At 42.8% G+C, this 23,113-nt stretch overlaps 1 protein-coding gene and 1 long non-coding RNA gene across 3 annotated transcripts in view; one reads left to right on the top strand and one right to left on the bottom strand.

The window, feature by feature from the left end:
• The first annotated feature begins 7,519 nt into the window (after positions 1–7,519).
• Positions 7,520–23,113, top strand: part of vps13d (vacuolar protein sorting 13 homolog D) — a 107,912-nt gene continuing 92,318 nt past the window's right edge. Inside the window, exons 1-12 of the mRNA XM_079528272.1 lie at positions 7,520–8,121; positions 8,550–8,784; positions 9,780–9,857; positions 12,083–12,273; positions 12,704–12,784; positions 13,826–13,942; positions 16,449–16,553; positions 18,030–18,200; positions 19,040–19,140; positions 20,747–20,915; positions 22,151–22,252; positions 22,859–23,045. Coding sequence (XP_079384398.1) covers positions 8,688–8,784; positions 9,780–9,857; positions 12,083–12,273; positions 12,704–12,784; positions 13,826–13,942; positions 16,449–16,553; positions 18,030–18,200; positions 19,040–19,140; positions 20,747–20,915; positions 22,151–22,252; positions 22,859–23,045 — 1,399 coding nt within the window. The 5' untranslated portion in view covers positions 7,520–8,121; positions 8,550–8,687. The remainder of the gene's footprint in view (positions 8,122–8,549; positions 8,785–9,779; positions 9,858–12,082; positions 12,274–12,703; positions 12,785–13,825; positions 13,943–16,448; positions 16,554–18,029; positions 18,201–19,039; positions 19,141–20,746; positions 20,916–22,150; positions 22,253–22,858; positions 23,046–23,113) is intronic.
• On the bottom strand, positions 11,948–15,365 carry LOC306942433. 2 transcript variants are annotated; one of them, XR_013792292.1, is made up of 4 exons: positions 14,573–15,365; positions 13,007–13,169; positions 12,673–12,752; positions 11,948–12,255 (listed from the first exon to the last, which is right to left on the bottom strand). It is a non-coding gene; the product is annotated as an uncharacterized lncRNA (long non-coding RNA). The 2 variants fall into 2 exon arrangements; XR_013792293.1 differs by lacking the exon at positions 12,673–12,752.

Raw genomic sequence — 23,113 nt, 5'->3', positions numbered from 1 at the left:
GGAGCAACATCATCATCGAAATCGATGGACAGCCATAAGCATGCGTGTGTGCGTGCGTGTGTGCGTGCGTGCGTGCATGCGTGCGTGCGTGCGTGTGTGCGTGCGCATGCGCATGCGTCATCTGTCTGTATAGAGCTCATAAGGAATTGTACTCTATGGCTACGCCATGGGGTTTTCAACAGGTGGTCTGTGGACCACTGGTGGTCCGTGAAGGTATTGCATGTGGTTTAGTAATGTAGGATTTGTTGATTTAAAAAAACAATATTTCCACTAGTTAAACAGTGAACTGAATGACCTATGATGACCGTCCATGCAGTCATTTTCTGACAAGTTGGAGGTCAAAAAATTAGAGTTAGAATCTCAAGAGGGGGAAGTGCACCTGGTTGTCTGATTGAGTCATTATTATTAGGAAATTATTAGTAGTCAATGAACAATGGTTGAGAAACAGTGGGATCTATACACATGGGATGCATAGCAAGTGTTACAAAAGCATTAATCTTAGCCCATATCCCCATCACCCAACACAACGGTGGTCCCCAGGTTGATTCTAAGTCAGGGTGGCGGTCCCTCGTTCACAATCAGTTGAAAACCCCATGTCCATTTTCCTTCAAGTTGTGGAGGAAGCCTCACGGAAACCATGAGTAGGTACAGTATACATCCAAGGGCAGGAAATGGCAGGTAATTCTACACTGTGGGTGAGTTGTATAAATAATTTCTCTGTGGCAAACGATAAGGGTTCGAGGTCAGGTTTAGTGCATGTGGTGTAACTAAATCAGACCAACTGATTAGGAGGACCAAATTGAAATGCGTCAGTCACTGTTATTCTGCACCAACCAAATTAAAGCAATCCGGAGACTGTGTGTGTGTGTGTGTGTGTGTGTGTGTGTGTGTGTGTGTGTGTGTGTGTGTGCGTGCGCGCGCGCGCGCGCGTGCGTGCGTGCGTGCGTGCGTGCGTGCGTGTCGGGCAGAATCCTCACATCTCCATATATATTTGTTTTTAATATTTTTTTGTGGCTTTCAGCCTTTATTTTATTTATTTTTATAGAGAGATAGGTATACAGTAGGCTGACAGGAAATGGGGAGAGAGATGGGGGGGTGAAACGCAGTAAAGGTCGTCGGGATCGGGAGTCGAACCCGCTGCACACTGCCAGACTAGATTACCAAACAAGGTGCCCAGACAGTATACGCCAGCCGCCCGGGCCTTATCTCCATATTTTAACTTTTTTTAAAAATACATACATTTACAATCCATTTGATCACTATACAGCGGCCACACAAATGTAACAAAAATAGCAGATATACAAGCTGAAAACACGTCACATTGGAGATCTGCTATTTTTGCTGAATTTGAGTCCAGTTTTGGACATAGGAGGTTTTCACACGACATCATGGTACTGTGTGTGAACTCCACAGCTGCGGCTAATGTAATCCAATCAAATGATGCCAGCTGTGAAGACACCCTCGTGTGGAGCACATGAAAAGACACAGACAGCAACACACAACCCTTCAAAGACACCCCCGACCAAATCTCCACGGACACACACCCTTCAAGGAGACCCCCGACCCAAGCTCCACCGACACCGAGAGACCACCTCAGGCTGACATGCTGCTGGCGGCGGTGGCTGAGTGGTAGGGTGGCTGGATGGTAACTGCGAGGTTGCCAGTTTGAACCCGGGCTCCCCCAGAGTTAGTGTTGAAGTGTCCTGACTTCAGTGCAAGACACTGAACCCCTAATTGCTCCTGATGTGCTGGTTGGTGCCTTGCATGGTTTCCGCTGACATCGGTGTATGTGTAATGCACAATCTATGTAAAGCGCCTTGGATAAAGGCGCTATACAAATGCACCATTTACCATTTATTCCTCAACTCCTGTGCTTGCTATAGGCCTCATGACACTAGGTAATCTGGATTGTGTGTGTGTGTGTGTGTGTGTGTGTGTGTGTGCGTGTGTGCGTGTGTGCGTGCGTGCGTGCGTGCGTGCGTGCGTGCGTGCGTGCGTGCGTGCGCACACCGTGCACACCAGTCCCTCTGCTGAGCTGAAGCTGCAGCGTGGAAACTGTCCAATGTTCTGGTTCAGCTTCAACGGTCGCTGCTCCAAGTACGTACCTAGACCAAGGAGATGGAACAACGCAGAGAATAACTGCCAGTCTGAACTTCTGAAGGTGTGCACCCACACACAGCGAGGAGGAGCATGAGTTTCTCCTGGCCCTGATCCAGAACTCTGACCCAACGCAGGCATACAGCTGGACTGGACTGCATGACCTCTTCTTCGAGGGTGGATGGATGTGGTCTAATGGCTCCAATGTGAACTACAACGGGTGGCATAGTAATGAGCCAAATGGAGGTGCACGTGCAAATTGTGTGTCTATACGTGTTCACGTCCCCCTAAATGGTGTGACCATGCATGTTCAATGGCCATCGGTATGTGTACTTCATACAGAAACATGTATTTTTGCCATCAAAGAGTGTCTCCATTGTGAAGCACATTCAGACATGCAGAGACATTCCTTATAATAAACTATAGCTACAGTGGACATGAAGTATATTTGAAGTTAATTATGTATTGGTATTGCAATGACAACTCATCTTTTTCAATTTTGTTCTCACTCTAAATTTGATGTCTCACTAAAAATAGCCGATCTACGAGCTCACAAGCTAGCTATTTTCACTGCTTCTTAATTATAATTTTTTTGTCTAATTTATGCCATTTCTTAGATTTGTATTCATGTATTCATGAAATTCTTAATGCGAAATATAGGGATATATACTCGAGACATATAAAAATACATAGCCTATACTTTTTTCAAAATGGGCCAAAAATACCATAGGGCCGATTGCACCTTCTGTAGTGTATTCATTCATTCATTCATTCATGCATTCTTATTTTTGGTGTCTTACTGTCTTGTCACAAGACTCATCCCTTACGGGATTATAAGACACCAAAAACATCAATAAACAATATCACATTCCCTTCTTGGAAACAGAAAACTGCACAAATTAAAAATGAATATAGCCTATTTGGTTAATACCCACAACAAAATGAATATAGTTACTAACTTAAGTTAGCATCTCATTTATTTTTCTCTCTTATTGGCCACTCCATAGTGTGTGTGTGTGTGTGTGTGTGTGTGTGTGTGTGTGTGTGTGTGTGTGTGTGTGTGTGTGTGTGTGTGTGTGTGTGTGTGTGTGTGTGTGTGTGTGTGTGTGTGTGTGTGTGTGTGCGTTGTGCGTATGTGCCTGTGCGTGTGTGTGTATGAAGCATCAAGATCGATTCTACCCTCGAAAGCCTATATGTGCAATAATTACTCAATTACTCAGTCTCAAAGGTCAAATCAGCCTTCATGATTTTCGGGCTACATTTAGTGCAATATCACTTATTAATATACCGGATAGCCCAGTTGGCTGTCCAGTTGAAACACTTCAAAGATATTTTTAATTATCACTTTTCGTAGTCTTTGCGTTACTGCATGGACTTATTCATGCCATGGCCTTCGTAGACTTGTCAAAAGGAGGAACTTGACCTGGCTGACCTTCTCAAGATCGGATGAGACGTCTACGGAAGTTTGTGAATATCCACAGTTGCTGCTAGCTATATACAGTATAATATCTCTGCTGGTAGAAACCGGCTAGCTCCAAAATGTTCATTTTTAGGGGGAAAAAGAAATCTTCATAAAATGAAGAAAACCATATATTTTTCACTATTATGTCAGACACTTGCATGAGAGGGAGAGAGGGGGTGGAGTTGGCTGCTTCTGCAGACAGTTTGAGGGTCCAATGGAGTTAGCTGGTTTTGTCCGTTTTACCTTTTAATACTTTTCATTGGTTCCATATTTTTTTAACCAACACACAGATGTAAAGGGTGTTCAATAGCATTGATTTATGGAAAAGAAAATACTCTAAAACCTGAAAAATGGAGTTAGCTGGCTTCTGCCAAACAGCGACGATACATGGGATATATGGATAGATGGGTGTTTTATTTATTATCTATATGCTGTACGAGTCACTATGTACCTTATTGCATTGCATTGAATTGAATTGAATTGAATTGAATTGAATTGAATTGAATTGAATTGAATTGAATTGAATTGAATTGAATTGAATTGAATTGAATTGAATTGTATTGTATTGTATTTATGTATGCTGCGGTCTTTGTGTCCAAGACAAATTTCTCCCCTAGGAGGAAAAATATAGTCGCTTGAACCTTGATATAACTTTATTTTTATGGCCTTTATACTTTGTTGATCATTATTTCCATGGGCCATATACCGTATCGGTGACCGTATTCTCTACTGTACATACAATACATGCAGTACATATCGCGTACAGTCCATGACATCACATATCACATATCACATAAACATATCAGGTAAGCTTGCCGCACTTCCTCCCGTGTGTAACCTAAGGTGACATGAATCTTATCAGGGAAGATCAAAGGTGGTGCTGTGTGCCTGAGTGCGTGTGCGTGCATGCGCGTGCGTGATGTGCACTGTGGCCACCTGACTTTGAGAGATGCTATAGCCGACAGCTGGAACAGATGGGCCTTCCCTGCCAATGTGGCTCTGGATTAAGCTTCATTTTGCACTTCAGCAACTTGCCAATATAGTATTGATGATTGAGGCGATCATTCACATTGTACAGCACACTGAATTAAAGTGAAATAATGAGCTAGAGAGAGAGACGGGAAGAGAAGAGTGGCCACAGGACATGGGACTCCTCACTCCTGCATCCCTACTGATTACTGATAGTGGTCGGATCGAGCGCTTACATTTGTGGGGTTTGGGCGGATTAGTGTCCTCAGTGGATTTGGCATATCTGATGAAGTGCTGCTGGGATAAGGCCATGACAGTAATTACAGATAGGGCTTAAAAACATTGTGTGATCTGGAATCATAAAATAATACATTGTGGTTTGCAGAATGTGGATAAAAATAGCAACGTAATGATGGCTCTCTACAGTATATGTATTTCTGCATGCCCCCACAGATAATATATCTGATATCAAATACATGTTAAGTGGACTGTATAGTAGTGCCACCATGAGGTCCATGTGAGGTGGAGGTTCTTCCTTGTGGAGCTCTTCAAAAAAATCAGACCTGTGTGAAGTGAGGGGCGCTCTTATGATTGTACATCCTCATGTACATCCTCATGACGTAAAATAGACACTATGCCTATATTGCTCAGACACTATGACGTCAAATTATCCATTCATTGTCAATGGGAATTTAATGTTTGTGTACGATGAAAATAGACACTAAGCCGATATTGCTCAGACACTATGACGTCAAATTATCCATTCATTGTCAATGGGAATTTAATGTTTGTGTACGATGAAAATAGACACTAAGCCGATTTGCTCAGACACTATGATGTAAAATTCTCCATTCATTTTCAATGGGAATGTAATGTTTGTGTAAGACGAAAGTCTACCAATTTGCTCAGACACTATGACGTAAACTTCCGCATTAATTTTCAATGGGAATTTGTGGGAGTTTGTGTAAGACAAAAATCTACACTAATAGCTGAATATAGGGCCCCTCAAAAAGAAAAGAAAGAAAAACATACCCGAACCGAAAGTCAGACCCACGAAACGCTTCTTCTTTTCTTTTTTCTTTTTACAAATGGCATGTTTCAATGGTTTATCCCAAGCTAAAGTTACCTACTGTACGTGTTCAGTGTTTCTGACAGCAAAGGCACAATTAATAGAACGGTCCTCTTGTCTTGAATTGTAAGAAACATCATAATTCATATTGTTATCGAATGATGTTTTTTAATATTAACTTGAAACTATTCTGATGGTTTTGTAAGCTACCGTATAGGCCTATATATGCTGCAATGTAACACAGCGTTGTCTTTATTTACACACTTCTTTATTCCCTTTTTATTGTACATTATTACAACACATTATTTTTGTCTCGACTGTCCTGTGCCATATGGCTTGGGAAATGTAAACATATGCCAATTAACCCCCTTTTGCATTGGAGAGAGAGAGAGAGAGAGAGAGAGAGAGAGAGAGAGAGAGAGAGAGAGAGAGAGAGAGAGAGAGACGTTGCATACTGTAGTGTACATACAAACAGAGCCACTACTGTATATTCATTCAAGACATCACGTGTGCTAATTCAAATACATTTGATTAACTGCTGCTAAACCTCAGGTCCTCAGCTAGCTTCAACAGCTCAACTGAAGGCCTATTCATACTCCAGTTGTAGGTGTAGGTGGTTAGTGAAAACAGAGAGATGTATTTGGGTTAGTGGTGATGCGCTGACCACCGCAACGTTTTCGGTGGTCACCTTATCACCTAAAAACTTGGACTATGAATAGGCCCAGTTAACACTAGCATGACTGAAGAAAAAAGGGACACAAGTAGCTATAGCATGTGCTTAAATTCATATTTAGAAAATGATTCAGATGTCAAAAAATTCTGAGATGATAGAATGGTGATGGATGATGATGGGCATGGAAGGGGAACCATCTGAAAGCTTCATGGGCAAAGATAGCATGTGTTTTCAGTTTGCTTTTAAAAGCGTTCATGGATTCAGCGTGTCTTACAGAAGTATGGGGCACGGTGGGCGAACTTGAGAAGGCCCTACTCCACCAGCTGACTTTTTATTAATTTTTGAGGGTCTGTGTCATCCAACGGCTCGTTATTCCGACCCTACCCCTAACCCTAGAATGAAAAAAACAAACATTACATGGACGCACCTGGGACGTAGGCCTATCCTCAGTGATGTATCCCAAGGTCATCAGGGTTTCGGGCCTCTCGAACATCATACCCCGCCACACAATCCATTACTCCGGAACTACTCTGCCAGGACTGGGAGGTAGATCAATCTGGTGTGTGGAAGGACTAGGCTCTGTAGGCCTAACTAAAAGTCGCAAAAGCGATGCGACACATTGTGAGCTTGTAGATCGGCTATTTTCAAATGTCCGAAAAATAGAGGTGAAGTGGATCATGCATGTTTTGTAATAATAATCAAAGTAACTCATAACTAATAGCCTCTAGAGTAAACAGAGTAAACGTACAATATCTGAGTAGATTAAAAGTTAAAGTATTGGAATTTGGAAATACTCCAGTAAAGTACAAATACCCACGCTCTGCAAAAAAGGCAGTGCCGTTGTTGAGCAGCCTGCACCGCTCAGTTCACACGGGTGTGATTTTTGTTGTTGCTTGCCAAGCAATGAGAAAATGTGAACTGCAACAAGCAATGCCTGATCCCCTGGATGCAGGGGGTTGGGCTCTGAATGGGCGGGACATTTCTGTCAGAAGACGTTGAGGGGTGATTTCAGTCTTGCGTCTTATGGCTGCTTGCAGCTATATTATGCGTTTCTATGTTCAAAAAGCTTTGTGAGATTCAACCAACATGCATGGTCTTTATTCAGTGCGTGGTGGCCTTTCCACCGCTAGATGTCCCCAGTGTTCCTATAGCAGAGAGGAGACTTGAGACATTATATTTTGTTTTTGTCACGTGACCGGAAGTTACCCGTTGGAAGTCCACCAGTAGTGAGAGGAAGATACAGTGTCGTTGTTATTTACGTCCGCTGGGCTAGTGCCCATGTAACTTTGGATTCATTCTGCTAATTGAATTAGAACAACAAAGATAATATCCTGGAAGGAGTGACTTTATTCGCTCTCTCTGTGAACAAACAACGCGGATACGGATAACAACTGCTGGCTGTCTTTGCACTTTACTGTCCTCTCCTCCTCCCCGGCGCGGCTGTCTGTCATTCTTTCGGTTTGGGACAGTTGACATTAGCTAACTGTTAGCCTGGGATCACAACCTTGTCCACAGGCGTTGTGTTGTTCCTGTGTTGTTGTTGTTGTTGGCGTCTGGTCTGGTGCTGCTAGACAGCCTTCTTTAACAAGCGACTATTCCCATTTATAGGACGTCCTGTCCTGTTTTTGTTTTTTAGTACTGTGGCGTCGAATCTGACAGTCAGATGACTGTAGTCTGACCTCACCTCACGCCATGCAGCTGAGGAGTTGACCAGTGCATTCCTCCCTCCGGACATGACATGGACAGCATAATAATACACCGTTGGGCTTCAGCTTGAACAGCTATAGGGACTCCAGATGTCTTATTGCTCCATGTCTCCATGAGGACTTTAGCGGTCGTCCTCACTTTGCAGTGAGTCTAGTAAATAATATCATAACAAGGACGTTATTGTAAAAGATAATATGACCCGGACAAGTTTTGTCCCAATAGTTATAATATAGTGGTGGACAATTTGCGCAACCCCAGCTATAGTTGCTATGTATACCTGTACATATTTAGTCAAATATAGACGCTCCTTCACTCCTTGTCAAAATATGCTAAGCTACTAAAGTGAAAGTGAATGTTGCTCTGTGCAATGTGCACTTCAGTGCACTACATGGAGTATGATTTTTAAGTCAAGTTCAATGTTTGTGGCATTTTGAAGGGGGGAAACATTTCTGGGGCATAGATCACTGTCCTGTCTGTCACACATGTGTCCAACAAGATCCTGTGATGACTCTGTTGCTGTAGCTGAATATTGTATGTTTAGGTTAATTGTTTTTGGTTGCTCTCTATACTAGACACTGAATAACCTCCACCGTTGGTGGAGGCTGGTGGATGTAAAGCCTGAGAACCTTCATCGTCCCAAGATTTCCTCCCACGAGTTTATCTTTGAGCCTCTCCCCCGGCCCACTCCCTCTCCTCCCTGAGTCCTCGCCATGTTGGAGGGACTTGTCGCCTGGGTACTTAACACATACCTGGGGAAATATGTCAGCAACCTAAATACAGACCAGCTCTCCATCGCCCTCCTTAAAGGTAAAAAACACAGCATACATGTGTGTTGTGGTGTTTATTGTGTTATGATTTATGCCTTGGATGAGATGTGTGTGTGGAAGATACATTGGGAGTGCATTTGTATACATACAATATTTAATACATGCATACCGCAAGTTTGTATTTGTCATATTTGTAACAACCTGGATTCGGAGTTTGGTCACCTGGCTGCAAGGGGAAACCAAACTAGCGCCCGACCGATATGGATTTTTGTGACCGATACCGATAACCGTTTTTTGAGAGGGGACCATCACCGATAACCGATATGCAACCGGATTTTTCAACGGCCTTAATTCTGTGTGTATTGTGCAAATGATTTTACCGGTTATGATTATGTAAAGATACAGTGACAGTATTAGGCCTACAGACAGCTGCTTTTTAAAAAAAAAAACAATGACTTCATTCAAGACTTATATATATTGTTAAAGAGTAGTTTGGAGTGACACTGACACACTACACTACTTGGCATCACAGTTCGGCACAGCCAAAATGGACTGTATTTCAAATGAACTTCCGAACAAGAGACGAGGAGCCATGACTGAGTTACATCGGTATGTAATACCGATACATATCGGCAGACATTTCACCGATACGATATGACCCGATATGCCAAATGAGGCGGCCATATCAGTGATCAGTGGCTGATATTATATCGGTCAGTCGGGCACTAAACCAAACCTTGTTTCGCTCATCCAGGAGGGATGAGCCTTTGGCCAAGGGAAATATCCTACTACAGACTTGCCATGAAACACTATTGGGACATTTGGGACATATAGGTGTGTGTGTGTGTGTGTGTGTGTGTGTGTGTGTGTGTGTGTGTGTGTGTGTGTGTGTGTGTGTGTGTGTGTGTGTGTGTGTGTGTGTGTGTGTGTGTGTGTGCCAAGAATGTCAGAGAATGTAATAATAGATTTATGATCCATAATGTAGGGAAGTCATGAAACTAGACGCTTGTTCAGTAGGTTTCTTGCTCTTCTCAGGGGCGGTGGAGCTGGAGAATCTCCCTCTGAGGAAGGATGCTTTGCGAGAGTTTGATCTTCCCTTTGAAGTCAAAGCAGGTGAGTAGTTTCATAAAGAAACCGAGTTATTATAATTGAGCCAGACACTATAACAACCCTCACTCAAGATTATGGGATAAAACGTATTTGTTCATACCCTGGTCATGTTTGTTTTGGCAGAACAGAATAGAGTAGTAGCCGAATTGTCCGAATACATGGTTGATTCAGCCAATGGCCTCCTCTTCTATCTAATTTGAATGTAATTGGATAAGTTTCCCATCAACTCTTGGTTGTCTTCTCCCTGCTCAGTACTGGTGGACAATGGACAGTAACCAAGCACATTTACATTTTGGGGGGAAATTTCATATATGTTTTTTTTGGGGGGCTTTTTATGCCTTTATTGATAGGGAACAGTAGTCAGACAGGAAAGGGGGAGAGAGATGGGGAGTGACACGCGGCAGGAGTCGAACCCGCGGCACGCCGTCCGGCTGTCTTGGCAGCCCAGGTGTCCAGGCGGTTGAGCTAACTCGCCCGGGCCGAAATTTCATATTTTTAATACATAATTAAAGAAAAAAAGTGCTCCACTGTCATTAGGATAGTGTTTTAAAAAGCATAAGTACTGTACTTTTGAATACTTATGTATTTTTTTTAAAGCAAGTACAAATTTGATTTAGCAATTTTCTCTCCTAGTTGAGTAATATTTGATCAGGAGTATACTTTGTCTCAAGTGCTGAGCACTGCTGCTCAGCAGTCCTCTCATGAGTCTGTCAGTCTATTCAGGAAATGCCAGCAAATGGAATCTGGATTTTCTTGCCTAGTAACTGTGGTCTAATCTAGACTGGAAAGACACACCTTGCCTTGCATGACTTCAATCATTCTAGTTATGTCCCATTTTGTACAGTTTATATGACCTTGTCATCTATCTGTTTTGCAGGATGCTGCTCAAGTTAATTGGTTCACAGTATATAATATTGCATATTTCAATAGAGGCATTGGACACAGAATGTCTTTGTAGTTATTTTTCTTCCAGTGTGGCTGACTGGTACCTTGGTAGGCCTGGGAGATAATGACTTCAATTCAATATCACCATTATTTCAAACGTTTTGCCTCGATTCTGTTGACAAAATAAGAAATGGGGGAGAAAGGTTAAAATAGCAGATCTAAATGTAAAAGCTGACAACAATGCTATGAGCTTGTCCATCGGCTATTTTTTTTGTTCAATGTAATTCTCTGTGTTAGATAGACTGCATGTCATTCAACATTAGGAATGTACCGGCCTCCTTCATTTGCTATTTTAACAAACTCTTCTCATCCAGCCTTTATCTTACAGCCTCAGCTGTGGAATGTGACCTGTGTTGACACCGCCATGCTACTCTTATGTGCACTGGGGGCTATTTGAGCAGAACGTTGCATTCTCTTGAGCATTATTTGGTGCTCAAATTGGGGTCTGAGCACCCCCGGGGGTCCAAAGCTAAATTAGTTAATATTGCATCAAAACAATGTAACCTCTTTAAGCCTACAGTATACATCGGCTATTTTCAAAAGACCTTTGGGGGTGCATACTTAGTTTAGACTAGTCATTGGTTATACATGGGTTAAGGTTAGGTTTAGGTGTGCTGCCCCGTGGGAGGTTAGGGTGAGGGTTTGAGATAGGTTGTAGTTGTAGGACTAATGACTGGACAAAATGTTCACATTTTGGAATATGTTCCTCCCTGGTACAAAATATCTTCCATATTAATTTGGTGATCCTTGACTTGAAAACGTTAGAGAACCAGAAAACGTGTGCTCTTGAGATTACTATATAGATTAGATAATAAGTCTGGCAGACTTTATAAAGGGCAATACAGTACAGTACCCCATCCATCACCCTATAATGGTCTTAATAACCACAGGGACATATTCTGGGGCGAACAGATATTATACTTCATCCGTATCGGGGTGCGACACCAAGCAGAAGCAGAGAACTATAAATCACTATCAGTGTTCACTGTATTCCATTCCAATTCAAGATTATTCCAGTTCATTGTGAGTGCAAAATACATTTTGATTTATATATGAAAAGTGTTAATTAAACAACATTAAAACCAACAACAAAAAATTGAATGCTTAGAATTTGCTGGATTTAATTATGGAATTTCTTTGACACTATTTGTAGATTCTCCACAGCACAAGATCAAAGATGATGATGATTCAGGATGCTCTCTTTAATGTAATTCCAGTTTGGCTTTCACTTTTCAGTCAATCCCTTTCATCTGATATGGTCCGATGTTGTTGTTGCTCAACAGGCTTCATTGGGAAGATCACACTCCAGATCCCTTTCTACAGGCCCCACAGTGACCCCTGGGTCATCTCAATGTCACAGCTCAACCTGATCATCGGCCCGGCCCTGGTCCATGAGTACGACGAAGAGATGGAGAGGGAGGAGGAGAGAGAACGCAAGAAACGCCTCCTCAAGGCTCTGGAGGACAGATGGAAAGTGGGTAAAACATGACCCACTTTAGTTGAAAACCCAGCATTAATGTTCTGGGGGAAACATTGGCCAAAAGATAGCAGATCCACAAGATCATAATGTGTTACTTTTCTGCATTTGTGGCAATTATTTTAGTCACAAGCTCTTCTGACTATTCTTTTCGTTGGTTCATTATTTATAAAATCCATAGATTCTGAAAATAGCGGAGCTTGTAGATTTATTTTCTATTTTCCGCTACCTTTGTGTGACACTCTTGTACAACGAAGTAGGGCATTCATTTACAAGCAAAAACACGAACAGTTAAAATATGGAGATACAATGTTTATGCTGGACAGCCAGCCCAAAGTGTTCCTTATTATTATTATTAGACAAACATGCTGTTCTATAAACAGTGGAGAAACTCACAGAGAAAATGTGTTTGATATGTCTTTCCCAGAGCGAGTGTGAACAGAAGGGCGAGTCCTACTGGTACTCCGCCACTGCCTCTGTGGTCACCAGGATCGTAGAGAACATTGAGGTAAGCTGTCTGATGGGAGCAAGGCGCAAGACAGTGCCAACTGCATACAGAACTTTTGCCTTAACTCCATCTCTACCGCTAGCTGTTAGCATAAACCCCAGTTCCCAGTGCCAGCATACGCGTTCACTTTAAAAGACGGAGTTCCCCCCCTCCCACCCCACGTCCCCACACACACTCGCTACATACACTCGCTACACATTGGAACAAGCACACACTGTTTACCTTTCGTCAGAAGCCTTTACATGGCGGCAGCGTCGCCTGTACAATCCACCAAGGACAGCGATCCTGGAGTCCGACTTATGGAGCTTGTACATCGGCTATATGTTCCGGACCCGAAAAGAAATCGGAAACGACTGCTATTGGCTGCAACCAATGGGGCGAAATTCTTTTGAAAAAAACATTGCATTTGTTTCTAATGCATCGTAAATACATGTTGCTTTTTATTTATTTTAAAAAATACATGGCATTGAGGGTTGATTTCACCCCTCTGCTGTATTAGTTTAGCCTGTTAAACCCCTCCCCCTTGATAGCCAAACGTTTCATTCTGCTCACAGAATGAAGGAAATGTAGGGGTGTAACGATATAGTAACTCTATAGTAACTTTAATTTCATGAATCGAAGTATAAATGAAAACGGCAACATTGATTATGTATCGTATCGTATTGTTTTGCAATGCAAATAATCGGTATCGAATCGTTTTGCCTTGCAAATCATCGATTGTATCAATACTACATTTTTGTGCATGGTATTTAGCAATTTTTAGAAGATAATAAAAAAGGGGATTAATTACTTAGTTTAAAATAATGTCAATGTATTTTAAATAGTTACTGTATCGATTTCAAATCATTGAATCGTATCGGATCGCCATAATGAACCAATATCGTCCATGTATCGTATCGTCAACCATGTATCGTGATACGTATCGTATCGCTGTGAAAACACCCCTAATGAAATGTTTTCAAGGGGGAGGGGCTTACCTTAAGGATAGCGTTTGTTTGGAATCAAACTTAAAATGTGTTGTCTGTCTTGTTACCAATATAGCTGAAAATCCAGGGTGTACACCTGCGATTTGAAGATGACTTTTCTAATCCAGAAAAACCATTTTCCTTCGGTGTCTGCATCAACAATGTAGCAGCTCAGAATTCCTCCAAAGAACCAGTAAGTAAGACAGAAAAGCTCAAAGTAAGGTATATTTGCTGCTTAAAATTAATACACATCTTAACCCATTTTGGGCGGGAACCCCTTTTGGTGTTTTAACTAAGCATTATGTTATACTTTAGCTATTGAAAAATAGCAGATCTACAAGCTCATAGCGTGCCACCGAGTGGCACACTACGAGCTTGTAGGTCTGCTATTTTTTTTATTTTTTTATTTTTAAGTCAGGTCTAAATGGGTTAAAATCTTAAAATCTTCTTTTGTATTATATGCATGAATTGGTCATCTTGCCTTTCCCATGTGTTGTGCAGTTGATAAATCACTGCTTTACAGGATATTTGACTTTTAAATGTGTTAGTCAGTGTGCTCCACTGTCATTAGAGTGTTTGTGATGTCTGGACTCCATAGCGTTAACATGAGGAGGTTACTGTTAACGTCTTTTTCTGGTACATTTACAACCATATCAGGTGTTGTGAGAGAACTAACTGTCAAAATAAAAGAAAGATTTCATAAACAAAGGCTTCAAACTGTTTTACCACTTTCAACCTATTTGTCTCGATAGGTAAACTTAAAAAAAGAAATCTCAGAAATAGTGAATAAGCAGCAGATCTCACAATGCATTCCAATACTTACTTTGTTCTGTTTGTTTGTAGTAAGTGCGGGGCGCTCTTATCATACATCATCATGGCGTAAAATAGACATGTGAGATGGAGTCAAACTAGAACTGGACTCAGAGCTGGGTGTGGCTGCGCACCTGTTGCGCATGGACTTGATCAAGGCACAACATGATAAATAAGTCATCTCCACAAACACTCGGAAAAGAGCTTCTGTCCGGACAGTGGGGAGCTATCTGCTTTCCTGTGTAAAGTGTCATATGTTGTGTTATTCCTTGCACATGGAGGAATAAAACGGTCTACTTAAGAAAGCTGCCCTGTGTTGTGTCCTTCCTTGCCCTGGGTAGTGACTAGTTGGTCACATTTGGCGCCTGAACAGGGACATGGAGGGACAGCAGTGAACTTCTGAGACTCTGCAGAGGTGCAGCAGAACACTGCCACTCTTCAGCAGCATCAGTTTCAGGCATAGCTTGCTATTGACATGCGCCTGCAACAGGCAGAGAAGCACAGCGGCAGCAGTTGGACCAAGCAAAGGAAAGGCCGATGGACAGCAGTTACCGGCGCAATCACCAGCGCCTTTTGCAAGGACTACAGTACTTGCATGAAATGACGGGGCCACTGATCCGGGCTACGTGTGAACGGCATTCTGGTGAGGACCAGCCACCCAGTGTCCTGGTGAGGAAATGTGACCAACTAGTCACTACCCAGGGCAAGGAAGGACACAACACAGGGCAGCTTTCTTAAGTAGACCGTTTTATTCCTCCATGTGCAAGGAATAACACAACATATGACACTTTACACAGGAAAGCAGATAGCTCCCCACTGTCCGGACAGAAGCTCTTTTCCGAGTGAGATGACTGATTTATCCTGTTGTGCCTTGATCAAGTCCATGCGCAACAGGTGCGCAGCCACACCCAGCTCTGAGTCCAGTTCTAGTTTGACTCAGGCCAGGTGTGACTGCTTAAATCAGTCATCTTCCATCTCAAGACACTATGCCTTATTTGCTTGTTATTATTTATTTGACACTATGACGTAAAATTCTCCATTCATTGTCAATGGGAATTTAATGTTTGTGTAGGACAAAAATAGACACTAAGCCGATTTGCTCGTCTACATATGACGTAAATTCGCCATTCAATGGGAATTTAATGTTTGTGTAGGACGAAAATACCGATTTGCTCGTCCACAAACTTCACATAACTGTGTGACGTAAATTTGCCGGCCACTGCTACAGAGCTGACAATGAGGTTATATCTTTCTTCTCTGGAATCCTGCCTCAAAGCAGACCAGAGCTAGAAAACTGTCGTTCCCTGATGTCATCGCTAGGGACACATGCATCAGTTAGCAGGAACTGGGGATGGCAATGAAGGACCGGAAAGTCTGGCTTGGCATTGTGAAATCCATGATCTCGACCGCGGTGTAAGACGGAAATCTACACTAATGGCTGAATATAGGTGGGGCTAGTGTACGTTACCAGCAATACCCTGTATGATGGACTGCCAAGGGTGAGCCAGAGAGTAGCAGACACTGCCAAAAACTTCAAGAACTGCCAGCCAGCAAAGTAGTACTGTGGGAACCAACACACAGGGATCGATCAAGAGGACGTCCCACATTAACATATTATATGTTCATGTACTCAAGAAAGACGCAGGAGCACAAAGCACCAACGAGCTGGTCGGATGTATGGAGAACCGGGATGACTGGAAGCGACAATGGAGGGCTCGTCTGAGGACGACCTAGACTCTAGGTCGTCCTCAGACAAGCCCACTCTTTCTAGGTCCTAGAGAGGGTGCCCCTCAAAAACTGGATATTTACTTGCGAGCCATTTAAAATAAGGTACATTACGCATGTTTGTGAAAACCTAACCCAGCTAATAGATTTTGTCCTACCGGCAGGCCCAGAAGCTCTTCAGGCAGAAACAGCTGGAGATTTCAGATTTCAGCGTTTACTGGGATACAGAGTGTGAAATGCTGGGAAGACTTCCTGCCAATCAGATCCAGGTCAGTCACCCATGGGGAGATTTAATTATGATATCACTGACTGGAGGGTCAGTATTAAAAGTCAAACACCGAAGCTGTCTGAGGGAATCCCGGCCTAGACTATAATATAGGGCCTAGCCCTAGAGTGATCAACCGTAGCATCCCGGCCTAGACTATAGGCCTAGCCCTAGAGTGATCAACCATAGAATCCCGGCCTAGACGATAATATAGGGCCTAGCCCTAGAGTGATCAACCATAGAATCCCGGCCTAGACTATAGGCCAGGGCCTAGAGCGATCAACCATAGAATCCCGGCCTAGACTATAGGTCAGGGCCTAGAGCGATCAACCATAGCATAGAGAAATCATACGTACTGTATATCCAGGGAGCAGCATCAGAAATACAGTATAAAGAGGTATAGAGCAAATATTACCCCAATGATTTCAAAAGGCCCTCAAAATCAGAGGTAGAGCAGCTAAAATTGCTTTCCGTATTACCCCTATTGGCCTGAATATGGAAATATCCAAAAAAAGGAGGTCGTATTATAATCGGGGACTAGACTATTTGACATTCAATGTTCTTTTTCCACAAATGAGTCTTGAAAAATGGGGGTCGTCTTATATTCGGGACAATACGGTTTTGGACGTGCAGCCACAACATATTGCATCGCAGAACCAATGCTAAGACTTGAAGGCAGTCTTTCATGTTGTGACGGTTATCAGGATTGGGTTTCACTTCAGTATATCAGTGCTGATTTCACTGCTGTTCAGGCCCCAGCTAATTCAGATTTCCCCAGATAATTGGTAGGCTGGCTAGAGACTAGCAAACTACAGAATATTAAAATATGCCAGGCTGACCTTTGCATGCAGCTGCAGCGTATTAATACATATTGATAATGTGTCAGATTTGGTTGTGTCAATCTGTCACATCACTGTGAACCAGGGTTAGCCTGGTAAGTCTTCAATATTTAGGGGGCAGCAAAGTCACACAATTGGCCAGGTGTTAAAGGTATATTCAGTGATTTCACTTAATTCAAATATCACTTATTTTTTTGTTTTGTTGTAATAATCCTCCATACTGTAGAGTGTGCTGACCATATAAGGAGTTCCTCCCTGTCCCCGGTTCACCCCTGGGGTAAAAAAAAAAAGCTTTTTTGGCTAGGTGGCCCAGCCTTCATCCAATCAGGATAGAGAGGGGCCTTCCGCCAATCATGATCGAGCGGGGGCGGGCCTTGGTGTGCGTGCTGTTGGCCTGTTCCCCCCCAGTGTAGAGCGTGTGCATGTGCACATCGTGTTACCGGGGGCCAAAATACACAAATCACTGAATGCTCCTTTAACCTAAGTTTCAGTTTCATATCCTCTAAGTAAACTAGACTTTGAGGACATCCCTGGTTTAAGGAAACATCCATTGAATGAATGGAAAATGTGTGACAGTTTTCTCCACTGCCAGTGAACTAATGGTAATGATTCACACTCGTCATCATTTCCTGGTTGCGCAGGATGCCATGACCAAGTGCATGCAGACTCGTGAGCACCAGTACATCTTTGAGCCTGTGTGCGCCTCGGTATTGCTGAGAAGAAATGCGTCCAAAGAGCCACTGAGGTCCCGCCACACCCCGCGGATTGAAGCCCAAGTTCAACTGGAACCCATGAACTTACGTCTATCACAGGTTTGTCACCATTTCACCCAGTGACCTTGTGCCTCCTATGGTATTTCTGAGTGATTCATTCATTGCCTTAGGTTTCACCTGCACTGCTGCCTTGTTTGCAGCGCAAAGCAAAGCAAAGCAAAGTTCTTTGTTTACCCAGGGAAGTGGACTAAGCTCGAGATGCTTGTTTACAGCCACACCCTGCTCATAGAACATTTCATGGTAGGGGTTCAATGCCTTGCTCAAGGGCACTTCAGCGGTGGTAATTTGAACGTGCCGGTCCGGGGATTCGAACTGGCGACCTTCCGGTATCAAGACCGCTCCGCAAACCGTTCGGCCACCGCTGCAGTGTTGTTTTCGTCAACTAAAACTATGACAAAAAGTGTTTGTCGACTACCTTTTTCCACTGACTAAACTAAATGGAAACTAAATGAAAACTAAGCTATGGTGACTAAAACTAAGACTAAATATAGTGACAATTTTGTCAACAAATAAAAACTAGACTAAAATGTTAGGAAGGGACTAGTGGACCAGTATAAGTCATATTACACTTGGTTGCATGCTGAAAATAGCCGATCTACAAGCTCACAACGCGTCGCGCTTGTAGATCGGCTATTTTCAGCAAGTGTAAAATCAGTCATAATGACGGCATCAGCGCCCACCAAAATACATTTTAGTCGACTAAATCAACTGTAGATTTAGTCGACTAAAATCTTATGACATTTAGTCGACTGAAACTAGACTAACACTAAAACATTGACTAAAATGTGACTAGAACTAAGTGAAAACTATTCAAGAGACTATGACTAAAACTAAAATAGAAATTTGCTGCCAAAACAACACTGCTTGTTTGTTGTTAGGTCCAGTACCAGCAGATCATGGCTTTCCTCAAAGAGCTGGACCGAAGGGAGAGAGAGATGCACTACCGCCAGTGGAGACCCAAAGTTCCTGTTATTGGGAAGTATGTTCACACATGATGTCATTCGATTTTTGATCATTTTTATTTAGAAATGTCTAGTATTAGTACATCCCAAAGTGCAGACTTTGACGAGATTTTAAAGAAGTATACCAAAGAAACACGATTTTGTGGAAGTATACCATTTTAAGGGTATTACTGGGGAAGAAAAATGATTTGGTATCTTTAAAATGACTTTGTAAAATACTATTTATTGTCTCCACCAGGCCGAAGGCATGGTGAGAGAGTATGTTTTGCACTCCGTCCGTGTGTGTGTCCGTGTGTCCTTCCGTCCGTCCGTTACCAGCTAATCTCCGGCACCGTTAACCCGGTCGATGCCAAACTTTGCACACACACTCCCTAGATGCCAACGATGAACCTCTGCCCCGCATTTTCCAGAACGGCCTGTTATAGCGCCACCATGAGGCAGCTTTTCACATTTGTTACCTAAAACTGCACCGATCTGCGTGAAACGTTGCATGCACACTCCCTAGAGGCCAAGGACAAACCTTTGACCTGCATTTTCCGCATCTGCCTTTTATAGCGCCACCAGGAGGCCGACTTTTGTAAAACACATTTTTGGATATTACTCCTCCAGATTCTGTCCAAAAATCTCACAAATCGTTACACAGTATCTCTATGGTCATGTGCTCAAGTCGGATCTGTCCGATATTTCATATTCCACCCTCATTGGCTATAATTGCCTTTCACAGTTTGCAAGATTGCCCCGTTTTGAACAAAAGCCTCAAATCATGAACACAGCATGCAATTTACGTGAAATCTTTCACACATTTTCTTACTAGGCTGAGGAATATATCCCACCCTTTTCACATTGGCCTGTTATAGCGCCACCAACAGGTTGATTTTTGCAAAACAGGTTGATTGGAACAAAATGCCTCAAATCATCCAATTTCCATACAAGGCAAACATGTTTATATTACTACTAAACATTTTGCCAAACATCTCACACAGTCCTATCCTCCTGGTGGAGACCTGTGCCCAGAAGGGCACTTTTTCTAGTTAGACTTGTTTTTCTCTCTTCTTTTTTGTTTTATTTTAAGAGAATTCTTTTTTCTTTTAGTTAAATAAACTCGGCACAAAAAGTTCAGAAACTTAAAAGTATCAAGTCCCATAGAGTCCCATCTAGGTCGCAGTAGAGTGTAAAATTAATAGTGTAAAAATGACTGTGTTGTTTTTTTCCTTATTACTGTGGGAGAGTGCAGTCATCCAATCCGCTAAAGCAACTCAACAAGAGTGAATACCAACCATTTGCCATTTTGGCAAATGTTTTGGAGGTGCTACCGACACGTTTAGCTGTGTTGCTCATTCCAGGAATGCTCGATCCTTACAAGCTATACCTTGTTGTAAAGGTGACTAATCAACGATGAAATCTATATCAAATACAACACCAATTAGTATTATTAAAGGGTAGAAATAACCAACCAAATTTAAGTTTCCGAACCTTTTGTGCCGAGAGTTTACATTAGTCCAACCCTTCTACAGTAAGTGAAATCCTAACCCCGAAGGGAAAATGACTGCCAGTTTAACATGTGTTTAACTCATTCACTGCTCAATTGGCTACTGCTTAATAGTCTGTTGTGTGTCCTTACAGTTGCCGTCAGTGGTGGCTGTTTGCTCTCCATGCCAACTTCAATGAGATCAGGGAGCAGCGGCGGAGGGGGAGCTGGTCCTTTGCCCTGCGGCGAGCACGGGACGCCCTGCTCTACACCAACCTCTACTTCCAGAGGCTGACGGGAACGCCCCTCAGCCCAGACGAGGAGGTAAACACTTTAAACCCATTCTGGGCGGGAACCATGGAGCTATAAAGGATAGAGACCGAACCGGAGCGTTAGCCCCCCCCGCTATTAATTTCAGTGGAAGTTGCTCAGTGGCGTTTTGAAGCACCCGGAAGACTTCCGGAAGTATAATTATAACTCAATGGCTTGAGCAGGCGGAAGTTTAGCCTAGCCTAGCCCCGGACCTCCATTTTTAGGTCCGGGCTTATGCATGTGACGTCATGAACGTCCGTCCACCTCCATTAAAGTGCTGCAATTCCACATTTCGCCAGTAGGTAGTGGCATCTTCAACATTGGATAGCCTTACTGGGGGCTTGGCGGGAACCCCTTTTGGTGTTTTAACATTATGTCACACTTTAGCTATTGAAAAATAGCAGATCTACAAGCTCACGAGACCTACAAGCTATGAGCTTGTAGGTCTGCTATTTTTGAAAAATCGTGAAAATGTGGTGCAAATGTTTGAATATATATTCTTTCAGAGCGAACATTTTTAACTGCTTCTGCAGGGTACCTGGAACAACATATTTTCAGATGGGGGTCGGCGGCCAATTAAATATATTTTTGGGGATCCTTGACATGAATACAGGGGGTAAATAGGGTTTTCAAGAAAACTGTCAGGATTTAGAAGACATTTGTAGAATCGTCCCCAGGTTGTTATTAGAGAAAGTAAAAGATGATTGTTGCTTTCTAGTGATTTTAGCTATTTTTGACAGGGGGGCGGGGGCATTCGAACAGGGGACTAAATATGTAATTGTTTTCACAAAATATTACGCTGATTTCTTTATTTTTATTATCGTGAGAAGAGTACGATGGCTTCCATTATCGCATTGCAACTTTTCAGGAATAGAAAGCCTGCAGTTTCTATTAACTTGGATTCCCCATCGATGGTGTCACTGGTGGACGGGTTTCTGAACTGCCCACATACTGTATGAGTAGAAATACATTTTCCATGGTCAAATACATATTCATTTGTGGGGCGTTCACATGATAATCTTTGAGAAGCACTGCTGTATACTTTGTTGTACATCAAATAGCAAAAAAAAGTCTAAAGATTTTATATTTATATGAGGTTGTTAGTTGTCAGCTGTCAACCATAGCTGTTAACTGCCAACTCCTCAGTCCTCATGCGCGCGCCCGTTCCGTTCATTCATCTTCGTTCTGGTAGCGCGCGGGCACGTGACGTAGGGTAGTGTTAAATGTCCATTGTCTTTGTCATACAGTTTGACCTGGAGAGAGTGGAAGATGAGCAGACGTTGGAGGAACTGCAGATTCTAAGGGAACTGGTCCACGACCGCTTCCGAAAGGAAGAGGAGATCGCAGAGGCAAGCTAAGATGATTTACAGTACACAGACGCTTGGCATTAGAGAAACCCAGCCAGTACCCATCAGCCAGTGTTGATCTCGTTGACTAATGCTATGACGAAAAATGTTTGTCGACTACCTTTTTTCACTGACGAAAACTAAACGAAAGCTAAGCTATGATGAAAACTAAGACTAAATATATTTTCGTCAACAAATAAAAACTAGACTGAAATGTTAGGAAGGGACTAGTGGACAAGAGAGCCAGTATAAGTAAAAGACACAAGTCATTTTACACTTGGTTGCATGCTGAAAATAGCCGATCTACAAGCTCACAACGCGTCGCAGCGCAACACGTTGTGAGCTTGTAAATCGACTATAACTATAACACTAAAGCATTCCAGGTGACTAAAATGTTCAAGAGACTATGACTAAAACTAACATCAAAATAATTTGCTGTCAAAAACAACATCAGGATCTTTGTGGACCCTGGTCGGAAGACAAAACCATTAGCTCTTCTACAGTATGTTCAGATGGATAACATCCAGATAGGCCTCACATACAGTATATTACTGTTTTATCTGTAGTGTTGTTTTCTCCGCTCACTGTTTTTCCCGTCTCCGTTCCTAGAGCGTGCGCGAGCCCGCTAGCACCCCTCCGTCCTCCTGTTTGGTACCCAGCAGCACCATCCCCAAGAGCGGCAGCTCTGGGATGATCCAGTACCTGCAGTCCTGGTTCCCTGGTTGGGGAGGCTGGTATGGAGATACCCAAGTCCCAGAGGAACTCCTACCAAGCCCCAGCACCTGGGATATTTTGGGTGAGAAACGCGTAACACTTATTTTGCCCCAAACAACGTCTCCACCAAGACGTGTGGTCAGATCATGC

This window comes from Electrona antarctica (genome assembly GCF_951216825.1).
Source record: "Electrona antarctica genome assembly, chromosome: 2".
Lineage (NCBI taxonomy): Eukaryota > Metazoa > Chordata > Actinopteri > Myctophiformes > Myctophidae > Electrona > Electrona antarctica.
Note: the sequence above shows the minus strand (reverse complement) of the source record. Positions and strands in the feature narration are given on the sequence as shown.